The sequence below is a fragment of the Homalodisca vitripennis genome, chromosome 4 (assembly GCF_021130785.1).
Source record: "Homalodisca vitripennis isolate AUS2020 chromosome 4, UT_GWSS_2.1, whole genome shotgun sequence".
Classification (NCBI taxonomy): domain Eukaryota; kingdom Metazoa; phylum Arthropoda; class Insecta; order Hemiptera; family Cicadellidae; genus Homalodisca; species Homalodisca vitripennis.
The window spans coordinates 169,433,985-169,453,828 of record NC_060210.1 but is presented as its reverse complement, the minus strand read 5'-3'; the positions used below and the strand labels follow the sequence as shown (position 1 = coordinate 169,453,828).

The window sequence follows — 19,844 nt, the reverse complement described above, 5'->3', positions numbered from 1 at the left end:
ACGTCAGATTTTGTTTTGTACATATATAATTAAGGATGTATAGTAAAATTTGTATTGGGATTCTCATTATCATCTCATTTAGTCAAAATGTATTGTGGAATTCTTCTGTGTAAAGATTAGGATAATATAACATCTAGAGTCATAGGACTTGTCTGGAAGGTGCACAAATTGGCATGAGATAGCTGATAATCTAGTGCTATAGTAACAAATCTAACTGTTCAACATTGGTAATGGAAATCGTACACAAATTATGTTAGAATCATATTTAAAATCTTATTTGACTTTATCTTTATATTAACACTAACAATTTATTTGTCATTCAATAAATAAGTTACAATCAAAACACACAATAGCATCAATATTACCAACATTTCTGTGTTGACCTTTTCAATTTTAATTAGTAAAAGAATTAATTAGTAACTGTAAAATTATTTGACCTGTCACAAAGCGGTAGCAACTTACCTGCCAGAGCTCTTCTGTGACGACTTACTGTAGGAATGATGAAGGGCTGCAGCCTGATGGACCAATGCTCCTCCTTCTATTGGTGAGTCACTTCCATTATGGCTATCCAGAGAGTCAGAACGTCCATGTTCACGACGAAACCAGTTCACTTTAAATCATATTTTCAATCAAGATCTAAATTATAAAATGAACTTTTCAATTAGAAGTTTCTATTTGGTTTTAGTATAACAACATTCTTTGCAAATGAGTAATCTGTTAGAAAAGTTCAAAACAAACTCAGTGAAAGCAATATCTTTTAGGTGTCTGAAATACTAGAGATACTTCAACCATTCCCAGATACTTAAACTAAATTGAGCACTCAAATACTCATTCATTCAATTATCTAATCACCAATACATATACCTGCATTAGTAAGTAACACATTCAATCTGAAAACTAAAACTCCAATAATAATATTATAGCCTATATTTTAATGTGATCAAGAAGAAATGTTTAAGCAAGGATATAATAGTAATCCAAAACTGACCTAGCCCTCCAATCTGAAAGCGTGACTGGGCAGGTAGAGAGTGAGGTGTTTCAGTAACTCCCAGGTTTCGCTCACTTTGTCTAGGAGTCAGCACATGGTGGTGTTTCTTGCGCAGATTGCTGAGGGGACTCTGAATTATCTTGCCTGTTTCATCACATACATCTGACTCCAGCAGGCTCTGGCAAAGCATTCAGTTTTCATTCTTTTAAGATCTTGTGTTATATTAATAATAAACAATGTTGTATTAAATTTTAAACCTGTTAGATGATTGTTAATGTTTCTATTAAACAGTGATAATATTATTAACCATTGTAATGACAATATTAGATCCTGTCACCTTTAGGTCACCTTAGGTTACCTTTAACAATATGGTTGCCTCATGTAGACTAAACCTACAATAATCATTTTTTTATATTCTGGTTCAAAAATGTCTGCCAAATCTCAATCTTACTTACATTTAAACTTTTTGATCTAATTTGAAAGCTTTTTTATTGACTCCATTCAGATTACAGTTAAATATTAAGAGAAATAATAGATAATTTTGTATTATGGATACATTCAGTCAAAATTTGCAGAGTGAGATAAATTTTAAACTGGTCCTATTTCTACCTTCAACCTCTTAAGATAAGCTCTTGAATTAATTAATTTAAAAGATATATTTAAAAAAATTACAAATATAATTTCTGGTTATGAATTATTTTTAAGGTTTTAAGAAAGTTTGAGGTTGAGTTGTCACCCAAATGTCCATGAATTCATTAACCTCTTTCTAAAAAACGTATCCCTCCCAATGCCTTTTTCCGTGGGTCCAAATAAAATATAGTCAGATGTGGACAAAATGGACATCTAAGGAGAGTGTTCAAGAGTCTCCCAACGTGAGCACTCAAGTTTATCACACATGAAAACTGTTGTGTGAGGTTTGGTGTAGTCCTGAAAATATGACGTCTGTGATGGTTACACAACATCTTTTATTTCTGTAGAAAGTTCTTTGATGTTTTTATGGGAACTCCCATAGCTGATATTCACATCTGAAGCAATTTCATCAACAGTGCATAAATTGTCACCTTTGACAAAATCAGGGATGTTGTTATCTGAGAATTGGACATTTAATAATGTCTTAAATCTTACACCTTTTCATCCACCCATAAAATTTACTGGCCCAATTAAACGCTTGAGCCTGAGACATGGTATCATTTCCTAACAGATCCTCACACCAAGTAAAACATTTTATATAATTTTATATCTTTGTTTGTTAACCAACTGCAGATCCATCTGATGTTGTAGATGTTCACTACGTTGTTTCTGATCAAAGATGTGCTCCGAACATCCTAGCTGTATACTCTGAATGTTCAAACATTATGACTAGATTGTTAACCTGTTGAGGAGTACATAAAAGAGTACCACTTTCTAAAAGAGTACTGACAGTTATAGAAAGATGTTAAGGTGTTTGATCCCATGAGAATAATAATGGGTTTATTCGAATAATCAATATTACAATGGTTTACGTTCTCTGGCAGAACTATCGTGGCCATTTTGATGTCATGGCGTTTCTCCATTCAGTGGCGATCCAGCCGTGCTAGTGAGAGGTTACTCTCACTCCTAGTTGTTTCATAATAGAAGTTTAAAATGTGTGGCGCAAATTTGAAAATCTCACGAGTTTTGAAATGTGGCCGGTGATACAGTTTTTGTAGGCTAAGCACAATAAACCAATTGAGATATATCACCAACTCTGTTAATTTTAAGGAAACAATGTGAATACTGAAGGTGGAGTGTATCAGTGGTGCATCAGGATTAAATATAGCCACATTAATGTGCATGATGACGAATGGAGTTGGACAGCCAAGCATTGTGACCGATGAAATTGACTCTAAAGTCAATGAGAAGATTAATGAAGACCGCTGATTCACAATAACAAAACTCTCATTCAGTTTTCTACAAATTTCAAGGGTTTGTCAACACAAAATTGTTACGCAGAAGTTAGGTTACTAAACATGTTGTGCAAGATTGTTACCCAAAATCTTAACAGAAACCCCTTAAACATAGCGTATGGCTGCTTCATTGACATTTTTGGACACTTACGGAAAATATGGTGACTCGCTGCTCGATCATAACATAACAGATGAGACTTGGATAAAACACATGAATTTCAAAACCACAAACCAAGTCAATTACGACGCAGCGCTTTGATGTTGACATGGAACTGCTGGAGGGTGTGACTAGTTGAAGTCTCAGGCGACAAAACTTTATAACACTGGAATTTTAAAACTAGTTCACCACTATGATAAGAGTCTACATTTTTATTGTGACTATATTAGAAGTAGTACTTTAGTGTCACTTTCAAATGTATATAATACAAAATTTTCCTTTTACTTAATTTTAATATATACCAAAATATAATCTACTTTCTAGATAGCCCTTGTGGATTATTATAGGCTGTCAAAAACTCTTAAAAGTTATGAAGTATAAATATCTCTTAAAAATATATATAATAAATTAAAAGATTCAATTAAAAATTGGTTGTTAGACAATCCTTTCTATTCCATTGATGAGTTTTTTTAACTAGAAAACATTATATTGTGATTATGTTTAAATATTACATATTGTATAAAATTAATAGAAAATATAACTTTTTTATGTTAAAGGGTTTAGCATTTTATATTATTTTAAAATATAAAAAATAACCATTTAATAGTTAGCAAACATACTTTTCCAATATATATGTTCACAGCCTGTTATAAGATGTAGTCACTTCTGCCCGTCAGTCCCACAGCTGGCTTTATATTTTAATGATTTACCTAAACTATTTTTGTAGATTAGATTGAAAGAAAACTTACAGCACAAGTAGAAGAAGTGCTCCTTTTTTTAAACAAAATTTTTCGTGCATCACGGTCATCTAAGACATAGCAAGATCCTCCATTTAAATGGTCTTCCTGTTCTGAGTGGGGGATATGTCTAAAAGCAACAAAAACACATATTTTGTATAAACTCTAAAACATTTTAATAATCCCTATGAATTTATTTTATAACAACTGATAATCAAATTCTTTCTTTGATCTAACAGAATTTCAAATTTCATTGGAAGAATTTACAAAACATTCAGAGTCTCAGATGTTTAACCGTAAAAGAGGCAATAAAATATTATCTCAGTAGCAGGTTATTTTCAGTCTCCATGCAGATAGACACTAAATACTTTATAACATTACACATTACATGATCAAACCATACAGTGTCATATATTTGTACAATGAATTAAAAATAATAAAATCTTGATAGCGTTCAAATAATTTTTTTCTCTACATAAATTACATTTAATTTTAAAATAAATAAAAGTTTTAAACTTTTTGTTGGACATAAATATAAAAAATTTTAAATATTTATTAGGTTATCCAGTTTATGAGTTTGAAACAGAACTGATCAAATTGATTTTAAATGACACCTATTTTATGTACATGTAGAAAATCAATATTAAATCAAATACCTTTCAATAAGTTACTTTTATATAGAAGATAAGCAGGAAAATCACACAATGTGGTTGTGGTTTGTAGTCATTAAGAGTTATTACCCACAATAGTTTAACCCTCGAACTGATAGTTGATTTTTCTCTATCCGACAAACTGTTTTTGGGCTATTTGAAATTTTAAATGTAAAATGTATAAAAAAATCTTTGCTTTGTATGTGTATTTGTTAGTGTTATTTTCTAAATGAACTATAGAATCTTACGATGTATAATATAAATATGTTAAATTTTCCTTGTAAGTCAAAGTAATAGAAACTGGATAAAAAAACATAAAACTGGGAAGGAGATATATAACTAGGAAAAATAATTGTCAGTAAAATAAAAATTATATCAAAGTTATTCTAGTATTAGAAAATATAAATTTGTATGGTTCTTTATTAGAAAATATATAATTTTATATGGTTTCTTTTAAAAATGTATTATGTCTTATAGCAAATAAACTGGAAATAGTAATGGAAACTCATAATTTGTTACTATGGAAAGAAATATTTTAACATATAAAATTATAGTGTAAAACACATAACTTGTTATAAAAAAAAAACTGTTTAACACTTAATAATAACTACGATATGTAAATAAATATAAACCAATACAAATGATATTATTACCCAAAACACTTAACACTTATGTAAACAAGTTCGAGCGTTGCTGATAAAAATTGCATAATTTAAAATGCATGGAGGAACGAACTGAACAAACCGATTTCCACTAGTTTTTGGTATCTGTAACTGATACCACTATTCTTTCAAAATGATACATAGTTTTGTAATGCATAAATGAACAAATAAATGCATTGCATTATTCAGCTATTCGTCACATTTCCAATGATATATAAATGACCATTTTGACTATTGTTAAGAGAAACAACAGCAAATAATATAAATCAACAAATAATTCTTTGATTGCCAGTTTGAAGGTTAACATTCTATGAACGTTAGAACATACATCAGAGTTTTTTGTAATGTCATTTTAGTACCGTAGTACAAATATATTAATGTAGAATCTTAATTTTATATATCAATAAATTCAGGATGATCTAAAATTGTAAAATAAGGTATTTGTTTTTATCTTGTTATAATAAAATAATGAAGAAAAATAATATATGTCTGTGTTCCTGTTGGTTCTTGGAAAGGGAGCTCATTCTGATGGTACCATATCTGAAAATTATGTAAAGTCTTTTGTTTGTCTGACACAGTAACATTTAGTTCTGAACGTTTTCATTGTTGCTACTGTAACAAGCAGCACTTTATCTACTAAGATTCAATCAGTCCCAGCAGTTTCTGATTTTTTAATTTTTCTTTTCCGAAAACAGTAAATTTATATTTTGATCAACAAAATTTTAAAATAGTACTTTTAGTAAAGTTCAATTTATTCTACTATTCTATTAGAAGGTAAAATAAAGTATAATAATATAAGATATAAGGAATAATAATAATTTCTAAAAAGTTTACAAATTTACCAGTTTTTAATATTAAATTTACTATAAATTTAAATTCTAACAAGAACTTTATTATTAACCTCTGTCAAGTCTAAAACCTTTATTATTCTAAGTTTTGTAAACATGTAAAAAAAGTTTGCATTTTTTTGCTATTCATCACTCAAAGTTCATTTTATTTCATATTATATAATTGGTGTATTAAATATATATGCAAGGTATGAATATGCTGCATCACGTGACACGAAACAGGCTTCCCTGAGATTGCATGCTAAATTTAAATTTATAGCTTTTTAGTCATGAGATGTCCTATGGACAGATGGATAGGCAGACAATCATACAGAAAAGCAATCTTTACATCCCCTCTGATATTGGGATGCAAGCCTAAGTACTTTACTGCATCATATATCATCTTTACATATGGATGACAACTATCGTAATTTACATAATTCATCTCAGGGGCCCTAAGAACGTCCATGTATAATTTCAATACAATCGGTTCAATAGTTTGTGTGTGAAAGCAAAACAAAGAAAAAAAAGCACTTTTCATTTACAGTACTAAGTATGATTAAGAGTACAGTACCTAATTACTCTGGTCGTCTGAGACTTTGGTTCTTTGCGGTGAGGTCTGACAGCAACATCTATGAGACCACTGAGCGCAACTCGCCGAAACACACCTCCATGAGCCTCCTTCACGTAAGTCATTAGCTGTCTAACATCACAGTAAAGTGTCTGTAACAAAGATAACATAGATAGCAGAGAATATTTTGGTTCTTTGCAGTGAAATACGAGAGCAACATCTATGAGGCCACTGAGCGCAACTCGCCTCGCCGAAACACACCTCCATGAGCCTCCTTCACGTAAGTCATTAGCTGTCTAACATCACAGTAAAGTGTCTGTAACAAAGATAACATAGATAGCAGAGAACATTTTGGTTGTTTGCAGTGAAATACGAGAGCAACATCTATGAGGTCACTGACTCGAAGAATCACATTTCCATGAGCCTCCTTCACGTAAGTCACTAACTGTGTCTCACAACACAGTAATAAAGAGAAGGTAACAGGATTTTTCTGGACATTTGCTATCGTTCAGTGATACAAAAAATCAATCATTTTTTTCATATCACTGAATGGTGGAAAATGTCTGCAAAACTCCTGTTTGCTTTACAATCTTTCCATCGTCAAAAACAAACTTTAAACGAAGAAGTAATAAAGTGTCATCTTAGTTACAGACACTTTATTACTACATAGCAGAGAACATTTTGGTTCTTTGTGGTGAGGTGTGAGAGCAAATATTTCCAAAATATACCAATATTTAGAGAATTGTATGCAATAAAACAATAAATGAATTAATAACCAATTTTTTATTTTTGAAAAGTGGTGAGACAATTGTCACTATACGTAAGATTATTTTAAAAATTAACAACAAAATAGAATTTTTACACTATATATTTCCAAAATTTTGCACAGTATGGCCTAAAACAAAGTTATGACAAGCTATAAACCAACATAATAAATCTTACCTATGATATATCACTAATTTTAAAAATGGCTAGAAGAAGACAATCTTTCTGGCAAGTTTTATAATATCACTGTAACTACAACATTGAGTTGCGAAAACAGCAAAACAAATTTTACCATTGAAATCAGCAACTTTCTGTTTAATATGGTACATAAATAATGGTGGTAATGTTGATTTATGTACTATATGAACTGTCAAAACACGTGAATGTCAGATCAACATTATAATGTTGATTACCAGTTCTAGAGTTACATAGGGTTTCAAACCAGTGTTCAAATAATAAGTCTGTACACAAAGTGACAATACAATGATATTGTATGTGTTGGAATAGTTAGGTTACTACATGTGTTAATATGTCACGTGTTAGAATCTATTATGTAAAATTGAGTTTTAAAATTTGTCTAGCCCTACGAGTGATAGGCTTTGCTAAAGCTGAAGCAATTCAAATAAGTATCGTTTTTTTAAAGGTGACCTACAAACATTTTATCATAAGAATTTAAAAAAAGCTGTGATGGAATAAAAATATGTAATGTATGTAATTGAATGAGCTTTAGCGAAGCCATCATTCGAGCAAAAGTCTTACATGCAATTAAAGAATTTCAACCAATTATCTAAATTGTTTATAAAAAAAGTTTATGAAACTCTCTAGTTTATGGGTGTATTACAAAAAGTTTATTAAAATAAAAGTTACAAAACTGATAAATCAAATACCATAATTAAGATTGATAACAATGGCTCACCATATTTTCTGGAAGTTTTAAATCTTTATTTGATTTGACTAAACGAGTGACAAGTGCTTTAAATACATTAGTCATTATCTGTCCTTCTACTCCTCTTCCACCTCCTCCCAACCCTGCCCCGAAGTTAGTGGCATAGCCTCCTTGAGACCCAACATCAGGGGACTTGCTGCAGCTTCGCTTCTGATCTGTAACAAAACATTTTACAACTTTTATCATCATAAACATTTAGTAATAAAATTTGTATCTTATATTTTTAATAGGGCTACTTGCAGCTTTAGATGCAATTTCCTCCTGAACAACCGGGATGCCATAGGCACATCATTTTTAAATGGTATACAAAGCACTCCTGGGATAAGTGATGGTCATTAGAAAATATTCACATCTCCTAATCTATTGTAGAATAATTAGAATTTATGTTTAAAGAGCAATGTTTTGAGCCCTGTAGTCAGAGAGTAAAACAATTTTATAAGAACTCAAAAAAACTGCTCAAATTTGTATACAAAATTTCATTTTATTTTAAAGAATAACTCTAAAAATTTAATTAGCACTTGAACAATTTTTGACAAGTTGGGAGATATTCTAAAGCTTGTGTATTGAATATGGCTTTGATGTAATATGATGGAACCCTATAATTAATTTTAAAATGAAGTATCATATTTGAGATACATATATTTTAGTGTTTATGCAAAATTGTAATAACGTGTTAATATATAGATGTGGTTTCTGCATGACAGAAGTACATACATGGCCTTGTTAAGTTAAGAACAACTTAATGACAAGGTGCACAAATAACATGACATATTTGCATAGAATATTAAATTAACACTGTGTAGCAGGTGGGGTTTGAAATAAACTTTATATATTTGTGGCATTATGAAAATAAATAAAATTTATATATTATATGTATTAGGAACATATACTTCCAACATTACATTATGAAAATTCCAGTTTTACAGCTTTTGTACAAAGTAAAATTAGTAATTTTACTAATTAAAATAAACTATACAGGTGTCCATAAATTGCTTTTCCAAACTTCACCCTGTGGTTTATCAGGTTAACATAAGTAAGAAATATAAAAAAAGTATAGTAATATCTTACTCAGTTTACTGTCTGTCTGTTTATGTTTTGTTTTGTTTTTATATTTTTAGGAAAAAGTTATATCTTGAAATCGAATAAATGTATTAAGTTCAAACTTTGTAAAACATTGATTCTAACTAATCCATTGGCCTACTTTGATGAGACTATCTCAGTGTTAGCACTATGCACTGTGAAATACAGTATTAGCCATAATAAACAGTACTGAAACTGAATCAACTATAGTTGCCTTCTCGATCAGCTGATTCAATTGTCGATTGTTGCCACGGCTTCGTGTTCATTTCTTCTTTCTTATTTGAGGTTAGTTTTTGTTAACATGGTGCTAACAACAGTAGAGAAAGTTTTTATCATAGAGCATTATTTTCGCTCATACGGAATTGGGTGTGCGGGTGGGCCAAGCTTGTTATACACTGCATTACGTTTTCAGGAACATTTCCACAAAAACCCGCCTACTAATGATGTGATTCTTATTGTTGAAAAATTTCGAAGAACAGGTAGTGTTTTGACACAGCGAAAGGGCTTTTCAGGTCGCCAAACTACTGTGTGTCCAAATGAAAAACACGGAAGAGTGTTGCAGCAGGTGTTACAGTCACCGAAAATCAGTATCTATATAGGGCCATTCTTGATCGTTTTGTGAGAGACCTCAGGAGATTTTGTCGTTCACGAAACCTGCCGTTAATTCACAGTGGTTCCAGCAAGATGGCGCAACCAGTCACACTGCCGTTAACAACATTGCTTTCCTCCAACAAACCTTGGGGAACCGTCTCATCTCCCTTAGAACAAACTTTTCTTACACAGCCCACTCCCCCGATCTTACAACACCGGACGCCTACGTCTGGGGAATGTTGGAAGAAAACATTTACCGCTAGGACTCACCATCTACCATCGTTCAACTCAATGAAAAAATAACAATGTGTATTAGGAGAATGTAACAACCCCTATTCATAAAAATGATGCAAAACCTACAACAACGGTTCGAGTGTTGCCTCAAACTGAACAGGGGTCATATTGAACATGTTAATACCCGAGTTTAACCGATTTTGCTTTCTTTGGCTTGTATTTATTGGGAAAATCTATACGTAATGTTACTGTGTTTCCATTAGAAGCTATTACCATTTCAGTACTGTTTATTTTGGCTAATACTGTACTTTGATTAGACCATCTTGCCACCAAGTAGTTCACAGTTTTCTCAAGAGATGTGAAATGAAAGATGCCTTTATTAAAAAGGTCGAGTTAGGGCTGTAAGCTCTCTCTACCACTCAACCTCATGTCATATACAGTAAATTTAACAATAATTGAATACAGAAAAATGCAAACTGTTAATATACTTATATTTTACATTAAAATGTAAACAAAGTTGCCTCACTCTGATGTGGTAGATGTCCACTACGTTGCTTATGATTAAAGAGGTGCCTTAAACATCCTCGCTTAAGTGGATAGCAATAGGGCATGTTTCAAATCATGAACATACTCTGAGTGTTCAAACATTATTAAAGTATAATGTTATATTTTAATCTATTGTCCAATTTATTATGAATAGATTGTTAACCTGTTGAGGAGTACATTAAGGTGCTTTTAACACATTCATTGCGGGTGACGAGCATGCTCGTCATGCGAAAATGGCGCGCCGGGCGGTGGATGAGCGAACTTGGCATACGGCAGCTGCTTTCATATTGCCTCAGTGTGAGCTGAGCAGTTGCCCGGGAAGGCTGTAACACTCATAGCGTGGTGTGCCTGTTTCGGTGAGTCAGTTGGTGCAATTCGTCGCCGGTTCACCATTTTCGTTTGTTGTGTACACTTTGCGATATTGTGTGAGTGGATTATAGTGTCTGTTGACTGTGTAAGTGTATGTACTCATAATGGAGGAAGGCGATAATGTTATTGACGATGATTTTTCATCTGATGAAGACAATGAGTCGAGTTCGAACAGTTCTAGGGACGGTGAAGGCGGCGTCCCCCACCCCCAGTGGGCCACCCCACCCCAATACGTGTCATTCATATACTATATACGTGTAATTCGCGAGTGTTTGTGCTGAAACCTAGTGCGCTGCGAGCACAAACAACATGGGGACTGGCACCCGGTGCAGATGACGAGCAGACTCACCCGTTCCGGCCAACGAAGCTTCCAGGATACCTTGGACAACCCTTTCGGCTATCCTGACTCCGTTTTGGGTAAGTAAAAAACAAAAAATTCCCGCATTTTCTGTCGCCGGTAATTTTGTTATCCGCAGTGAATGTGTTAAAAGAGTACTGACAATTATAAACGTTTGATCCCATGAGAATAACGATGGGTTTATTTGAATAATCAATATTACAATGTTTTACGTTCTCTAGTGGTGTTATTACATACTATTTTGACTGTGAAATGTTGAAAGTAATTACTGCTGTTAGGAGTTGGCTCCTAGCGACAGAATATATAATCACAGCGTTGCCGCTAATTGTCCTGTAATTTTCTTGTGCCAAGTCCATTTATGGGTCCACTGTGAGTCTTGTGTACTGCAAAGCAATTACACTTATAATGACCACTGCACTCTCTTGTTTCCTCAAATTGTAGCATGGACCGAATGGCTTGTGGAGTCATCTATATCCGGTCTTTACTTCATTAATATTGTTGTTTTATATGTCTCAGTTAATGAAGTTTAAAGAACAAGACAATTGGTTTAACCCAAGCACGTTCATATTGTAAGAATCACTGGATAATTTTGTTTAACCACAATCAATTTCTTTCTTAATTTCTAAGAAGAACAATCTTTACTCTTGATAAATTTCAGATTGTTTTATTTATATTTAAATTATCTGTTTAATGATTACTAAGGTAAATGTTTAGAAATTATAGATATCATTACAAATCTGATTGATAGGATTTATAGTTTTGGAACCAAATGCAATTACACTTATAATGATCACTGCACTCGCTTTTTTCCTCAAATTGTAGCATGGAGCGAATGGCTTGTGGATTCGTCTAGTACTTGGTCCCTACTACATTAATATTGAATTATCTATTGAATTATACATATTATTGAGTATATTCCTAAATCGTTCTAATTTTGACTACTTTATTTATATAATATTATTTTAATTAATTTTGGCTACTAGAAAGAACTGAGGTGGTATCCACCTGCCTCGACGTCTGACGATGTTTATGTAGTAAAATATTGTTTTGTCATTAATTATTTTGAGTTATCTCTATACTGCATGCATATTTAAATTTTTATTCTAACATGAGGTACTTATAAGTTTGCGTTGTTTTAAAATGTGAAATTGCATTATTTATAATTTTTTAAGTACTTACTTAGAGGTGATAACAAAGAACTGGGATCAACACAGAATCCAACATATGAATGGAAGAAATCTAAAATGTCTGGGATGGAATCAACGTTGACCATATGTCTCAAGTACCGCCCAAACTGTTTAGCATTGGCCCGATGTAGTTTACTGAGTATACTCTGACCCTGAGAGCGTAGAAAGTCAATGGGTGGCCCTCTTTGGCCTTCGGTACAGCCGTGCGGACAGCCAAGGTGGCGCAACACTCTATAACATATCAGTGTTTTCATATACAGATAAGCAATTAAATACAACATGCAACAAGGGAATTACTTTATGAGATAGTTATTGCAATCAATTAATAAACCCTAAGATGTTTTAAGCCTGTAGAGCCTTTCTACTGGCAATTAAAAGTGGTCTGTATTATAGCATTCTACTGAAATCATTGTAGTTTTAGTTAAGATTTCACCTTCTTGCTCAGAATTAAATAACCTACAAATTGAGATCCCATACTTTTAAATACTTATAAGTTTTAACAATAACCATGTTTTAAATAAAATAATTAAAAATGCTACAAAACAGCAACATTACTGATAACATTTTAATGAAATATAAATCTATATTTGATTCAAATGTTATTGTAGCTAAATCACAAACTGCATCTTTTTCAAAATTGCATGTGGGATGGTCGGGATATTCCCAAAACTCCCAAATGCATGTTAAAATTGTGGCAAATTAATGAGAATATCAATTTAGAGTTACACATTAAATTTTAATGGAATATTTAATGGAAGTAAGTACAATTACTTATAAAAATCTCGTCAGAACTGTATCCTTTTTAACACTAGAAATGGTTTAATACGTGTAAAATTTATTGGTAAACTTGATTTTGATGAAATATTTACTGTTAAATGCCATTAAATGGCTTGAAATAGCATAAACCACTTATACATAACAAAGCCTTTTGAATAAGAATTCAAACTGAAGCCCACCCAGTTGACTAGAACAAATGACCTCTCAACTAAGACCATACCCATCTTATATTGAGGAAACAACAAAACACAAAATGGAGTACGAAAAAGAGGGAAAGTCTATGACATATTTTGGCACTATTTATTTTTTTTTAATTTTCAGGAATGTCTTACAATGAAGTTTATTGTCTGGATAATACTGCGGTGTTGTTGTTGTTTTTAATTGAAAATGAAAAGAATAACTTTTCTCGTATTACACAGCCCTACCTAATTACACAGTTCATTGCCAGTCCATGGGGAGTCTCCACTTTGTTCTTTGGCTTTATGGATTCAGACTCGGAAGTCTCTGATGGGGATTCAGACAACACACCCATGTCCATGAGCAGCTCCAACAGATTATAGACCACTTCACATACTCGCAGTGTACAGCAGATGTTGTCCCTCAGCACCACTGAGTGTACTGCCTACACAATAGTTAATTTATATTAAAAATCAATAATAGGAACATATGCTAACAATTCTGTAAAAATCCTTAAGTGCAAGTAGAATAAGATGACTATATTGATGCTTTAAATAAACTTTTTAATTCAAACAAAAGTGTATTATTACAATATTTAGGGTGCCTTGAAAATTAATATAAGCAATAATTAATACAAGCTGGAGAACTTCAGGGTAATTCAAGATTTGTGTAATAAACACTTCAAGGGATTTGCTTTAAAACTTGAAAAAATAATAAATATTACAATAGAACATCACAGCAATATGGACACAAAGTCCCTTTCAAATACAACACAATAATAAGGATCTTGGTATAAAATATACATCATAAACTAAAACAGTAAAAGTTTTGCACACATTAAGAAAAGGCTGAACTCATTAATATAATTCAATTTTATAGTAGCATTTATGATAACATTTCTAAAGGAATCTAAGGAAAAAAAGAACAGTAGATATATTCTTCATTAGTAGAACCAAAAATGTTATAATAAAAAATCAATTTAACCACTAGACAAGTAAAACAAATAAGTAGAATTAACACAACCAACAAAATGCAATAATATTAATAATCTTTAATTTTTACATTCCATTTAAAAATCCTACAATTGTAACTCATAACACAAAGAAATTTTGAATACAGTATGTTATTTCTAAGTTAAAAACCCAGTCCAGTCCTGAATGCAAACATCTACAATTTTAATTAGAAGATTCCTTTAACAGTTCAATCAGGTATGTCTATTATATGTATTTCAAGCACTTCCTAATTGATGAATTAATTTAAAGAAATTATTTGCAAATATTACCTTTCTAAACAATTATCCTGGGTTATGCTGGTTACCAATATGCTAGACGGTAGGCCTAAGCGTTCTCTTCTGTAAATTAAAATTTTGACCTCCTAAGACCCCAAGAAAAAATTAAAATCCCTAAGAAACTATGTGATTCCTTCTAAAAGTAGTTTATTGTAGTAGTGCATTGTTTTCACTTGCACAGAGCCAAGATAGTTTATTAAGTTTATTAACTATATTTATTACATGGTTAATGTTATAAATCATACATTTTTATAAACAAATTAATTTTTCTAAAAATTGACATTTCACACCTGATAATTCATTACAATAAGTTTACTGACAATAATTAATTACAAAAATATATTCCATTTATTTATAGATAGATACGTGTTGATAGATAATGAGAAAAAGCTTGTGTTGAACTCCATACAAATTAATCATGTTTTTTAGGATGCATCAAATACAACTAAAAAAACTAGTTATTCTCAAAATGAATTTTTAATATTTATAAGCATGCCTTGCACAGACATGGGGTAATAGGTTGGTATGCCTATTTTTAATTTTAATTAATTCCTTAGTTTTAAAATTTGTAGACCAGCCGAAAATTAGACTTACTAGACATAAAGTCCGGGTTTTTGGGATATTTTGCATAGTTTACAGATATGATTATAACTCTAATGTTTAGAGCCAAAAAGTAAAATTTTCTTGTTTATTTATTCCTCATGAAACTTCTTTCATGTCATATTGTTACAAAACTTAAAAAGTTCCTTTACTGTAGGAAATAAAATTAAAATTTCATCTATGGTTATATCTGTTTTACTATTACTACTAAGTTATTTAAAATGTTCTAATATCTGAATATTGACAGGATATATATTGTTTTACACAGTTTACTTAAGCAGTAAAATTATAATGTTATGCAAACTGTAAAAACTACTATAGAGTATGTAGCCTCATGTTGAAAAACACTGCTGATTTAAGTTGTAGATCATTTAAAGTTCACTTACTTGTTCATCATAAAATGAAACACACAATTATATCAGCAGTAGAACGTAAACAAACGAACAAAGAGGCAATGCCAACTGAAAAAGAACAAGGAACATGTTACTTAATACAAGGAACAGAACAATTAAATTCCTTAGTGAAGTCAGCATTTGTGAACAGCAACTGATGAGTAAAATTATTGTTTTATTCATAACCGGGCGTACACTAATTGATAGGTTAACACATAAATACTATATTTTATTTTAAAAACTTTGGTACAGATATTTAAATGTAAATTTTATAATGTCTGACAGATCAGATGTTGGTCTCGACAGATCAGATGTTGGTCTCAACAGTTCAATGTTTAGATTGACTTGGTACACTTCTATTGATGGAAAAGAAAACTAAGAAACAGCAAACAAAAATTGGTATAACATTCAATGACCCTTTTGGCAACAAGGCGTCTTAAACGGATGTGTTTGCAGGCTGGACCTTGGCGGTTATACATAAACAGAGTACAAGTGAGTCACTCAAGTTCTACACACAGGCAGTACATCTCAGGAGTGACCAACACGGACCCACATGTGCTGCTCAGACGTCCGACTATCTCCTTTTTAGAAACACCATACAAACAGTGCCCTGTCTGCATCGTACAAGCAAATGCACAATCTTCTCAAACCATTACACCAAGGCACACATGCGTTTAGCAATAACCATTTTATTTCATGACATTTCTGTTAGAATAAGTCATATGCTCTCAGCTAGGTTTGGTGTTTTTTTTTTTCACAGTAATACAATAAACTTATGGTAGAATGAGCTCAGATGTTCTGTTTGAAAATGGTGGTAATTATGTTTTGTCCCCTTCAGAGCTAAAAGATTTTGATGTGAGTGAAATATGCTGGTTTTCTTTGTATTAGTTCAGATTTATATATCTAAGAAATGTATAAACAATATATAAAAATACGCTACTGAAAAAAAAAATGTGCTACTCAGCTGAAAATAGTTCTTGTTTAGTATTCATGTCTCACATTCATATGTCACACATAGGATTAAGGAATACAAGGTGTGTCCAAAAAGTATCCAACCTTGACGTCTGGCATGAACTGACGTTCCTCAGCGGCAACGGCAATCTGGTCCCCTTCAAAGTACTCCCCTCCACAAGCCACTACCTTATTCCAACGCTCCTCCCACTTCCGGAAACACTCCTAAAATTTATTTTGCGGAATGGCTAACAGGTCCTTCGTCGCATTTTGTTTTATTTGTTCAACATCGTCAAATCTTTTTCCTCTCAAAGGAATTTTTAATTTCGGAAATAGCCAGAAGTCACAAGGAGCTATGTCAGGACTGTAGGGAGGCTGCCATAGTTGGTTGATGTCGTGTTTGACCAAAAAACACTGAATAAGATTTGAGAAATGAGCTGGTGCGTTGTCGTGGTGCAGGATCCAGTCATGGCTTGTCCACGGTTCAGGTCGTTTCCTTCGCACTGCATCTCGTAACCGCCTTAGGACCTCAAGATAATACTCCTTATTCACTGTCTGGCCTCTTGGAGCATATTCATGATGAACAATGCCGTCCTGGTCAAAAAAAACTGTCAGCATTGTCTTGACATTGCTTTGACTTTGTCTTGCTTTTTTCGGCCGTTGCTCTTAGCGAGTTTTCCACTGTGCCTTTGTTTCAGGGTCGTAGCCATAAACCCATGACTCATCACCAGTAATAACTTTTTTAAATAGCCCTGGGTCACTTTTTATCAAATCCAGATTGTCCAGATTTCAAGTCCACAGTTCTTTTGGTCTTCTGTCAGCAGCCAAGGAACAAATTTTTCCGAAACACGGTTCAGTTTTAAATCTTCATGTAAAATGTTACAAACTGACGATTTTGGTATTCCTAAATCTTCTTCCAACTCACGGACAGTCAATCGACAGTTTTCATTGATTGCTGCACGAACACGTTCAACATTTTCAGCGTTTATGGCCGTTGAAGGCCTGCCAGATCGGTCATCACTCTCCTCTGATATGCGGCCATTTTTAAATGGCCTAAACCACTCTTTTATTTGTGTATCGCCCATAGACACGTCACCATAAACTTTCAGTATCATAGTAATCGTCTCTGATGCTGAATGGCCAAGTTTTTGGCAAAATTTAATGCAAATGCGCTGCTCAACATGTTTAGTCATATTGAAATGTGACACACACACACACACGGTAGTACTGTACGGAACAGAGTGCTGTGACTCACTGAGTGACCGGATCGTATTCAATGCCTAATATGGGAAGAAGTAGGCTCGCCCCTCCCCTCCAATAACCGGTTTGAGCCGGTCGGTTACGCCGCGGCCGCCTACTGGTCGGCGGTTGGATACTTTTTGGACAGACCTCGTATATGAAACATTTGGTTGTTTCTAGTAGGGTATTTCATAATAGCCTCTACAAAGAATTATTTAAACAAATATAATGTTAAACTCCAGTATCTTACCTTTAAAACGACCTGAAAGTCAATATTGCCATCTTTAGTAATATAAAGTGTGGAACCCGAAGCTTCTGGAGTTTCTTCAGCAGTATAAGTGATATTACTGTCCGTCTGCGAGCGAGTGAGACTGGGTTTGCGTTCCTGATCAATCTTCAAACTTGCAGCATCCAGTTGACTATCAATAGAACCCTGTCAATGACAAACATTAGTCTGTATTCAATTGGAGATTTAAAAGCATAATAATTTAACCAGACATAATTAATTATTCAAGCCTACAAAAGAGTTTCTCTTAAATAATAATTTCTTATTTATTTATTTTTTCTGTTCATCCAAAGGCATTTATTTGGTGATGAATACGTTTTTAAGGAGTGGTCCAATCTTTCATAATTGGACTATCCCAAAGATCAAGTGTGAGAAATTTACAGTTACTTTTTGAACATACCTCGATACCTCATATGCAGTCATATGCCAAAACTTTGCATTTATTTTTAAATTTTTAATAATGTAAAAGTAATGCATTTGAGAACAATATAATTGTATAGTATCTTTCTATAAAATAACGACATTATTTTATAGTTATATAGCAATTTTGTTATTTATTTTATGCAGGAAATAAAGAATAGATAACTAATAATACTCCAAATTTTTAAAATATGATACAAATCAATTCATCAGAAAAAAATTAAAACAACGTCTTTGTTTTTGTAACACTTACCTTTCTCCGTAAAAAGTCAGGTGAAGGAGTAGGGGTGTGTTCAGTGACAGTAATGATTGGGTTTGGAGACATTTCCACTTGTTCCCTTTGGCTCTCTCCAATGTACCTACATCAATTATGGTTATAGTTGTAGTACATATCTTATAATAACATATGCTATGGTAAACATCCCATGAAGTGGCATTATCTCGTACAGTTCAACTCTAGATGATTATACAACTTTTTCAATCATTTTAAAATTAAATATAGTAATAAATTTGAGAAATCACTACATTTTGAATTCACAAAGAATTATTTCATAAATACTGTTGCTAAAATCTGGAACTATTTCAACCATTTATGATACATTTCAATTAAATATTTAATTATTTTAATATATTAATTATTTTAATGTGAAAAAAAAAACATATCATTAAAGAGAATTAACCACAATCACCCACTCAAGGTAATAATCATTGAAAAATGTTTTAAGTTCTTAATATAATGAAAAGTATTCATTCACTGTAACATAATATAAAAGAGAGCACTAAAACCTAACATTCATGACCTGTTAGATAAAATAAATAAATTTTAAAATAATAACTAAATAACATACGTTTCTTTACATAACTAACCTACCTGAAACACCTATCACTCAAAGTAAAGAAGGTTTTGTAGTCAACACAGGCACAATAAATGTAAGTTAAATAATAAGAATGTAAAAATCCTCTATAATAAGGAAGAAAATTAACTCTTCACAATCATTTAATACTTCGACTTTACATTGTTGTTTTCAAGATGTTGTCTAAAATTTGAACTAGGATGACACCTACCTACGTGAATCTATTCATGAGTAAGTTGGAAGAAATTTTCTTAAATATCCATTGTA

General features: G+C 32.3%; 1 protein-coding gene across 11 annotated transcripts in view; it reads right to left on the bottom strand.

The window, feature by feature from the left end:
* LOC124360589 (protein unc-80 homolog) overlaps nt 1–19,844 on the bottom strand; it is a 221,024-nt gene that overhangs the window by 118,325 nt on the left and 82,855 nt on the right. For all 11 annotated transcript variants that reach the window (XM_046814324.1, XM_046814330.1, XM_046814326.1 and 8 more), the window contains 9 exons: nt 18,977–19,082; nt 18,268–18,450; nt 13,796–13,992; nt 12,586–12,824; nt 8,199–8,383; nt 6,521–6,669; nt 3,820–3,937; nt 989–1,166; nt 463–610 (listed from right to left, as the gene is read on the bottom strand). In XM_046814324.1, the coding sequence (XP_046670280.1) occupies nt 463–610; nt 989–1,166; nt 3,820–3,937; nt 6,521–6,669; nt 8,199–8,383; nt 12,586–12,824; nt 13,796–13,992; nt 18,268–18,450; nt 18,977–19,082 (1,503 nt within the window). The remainder of the gene's footprint in view (nt 1–462; nt 611–988; nt 1,167–3,819; nt 3,938–6,520; nt 6,670–8,198; nt 8,384–12,585; nt 12,825–13,795; nt 13,993–18,267; nt 18,451–18,976; nt 19,083–19,844) is intronic.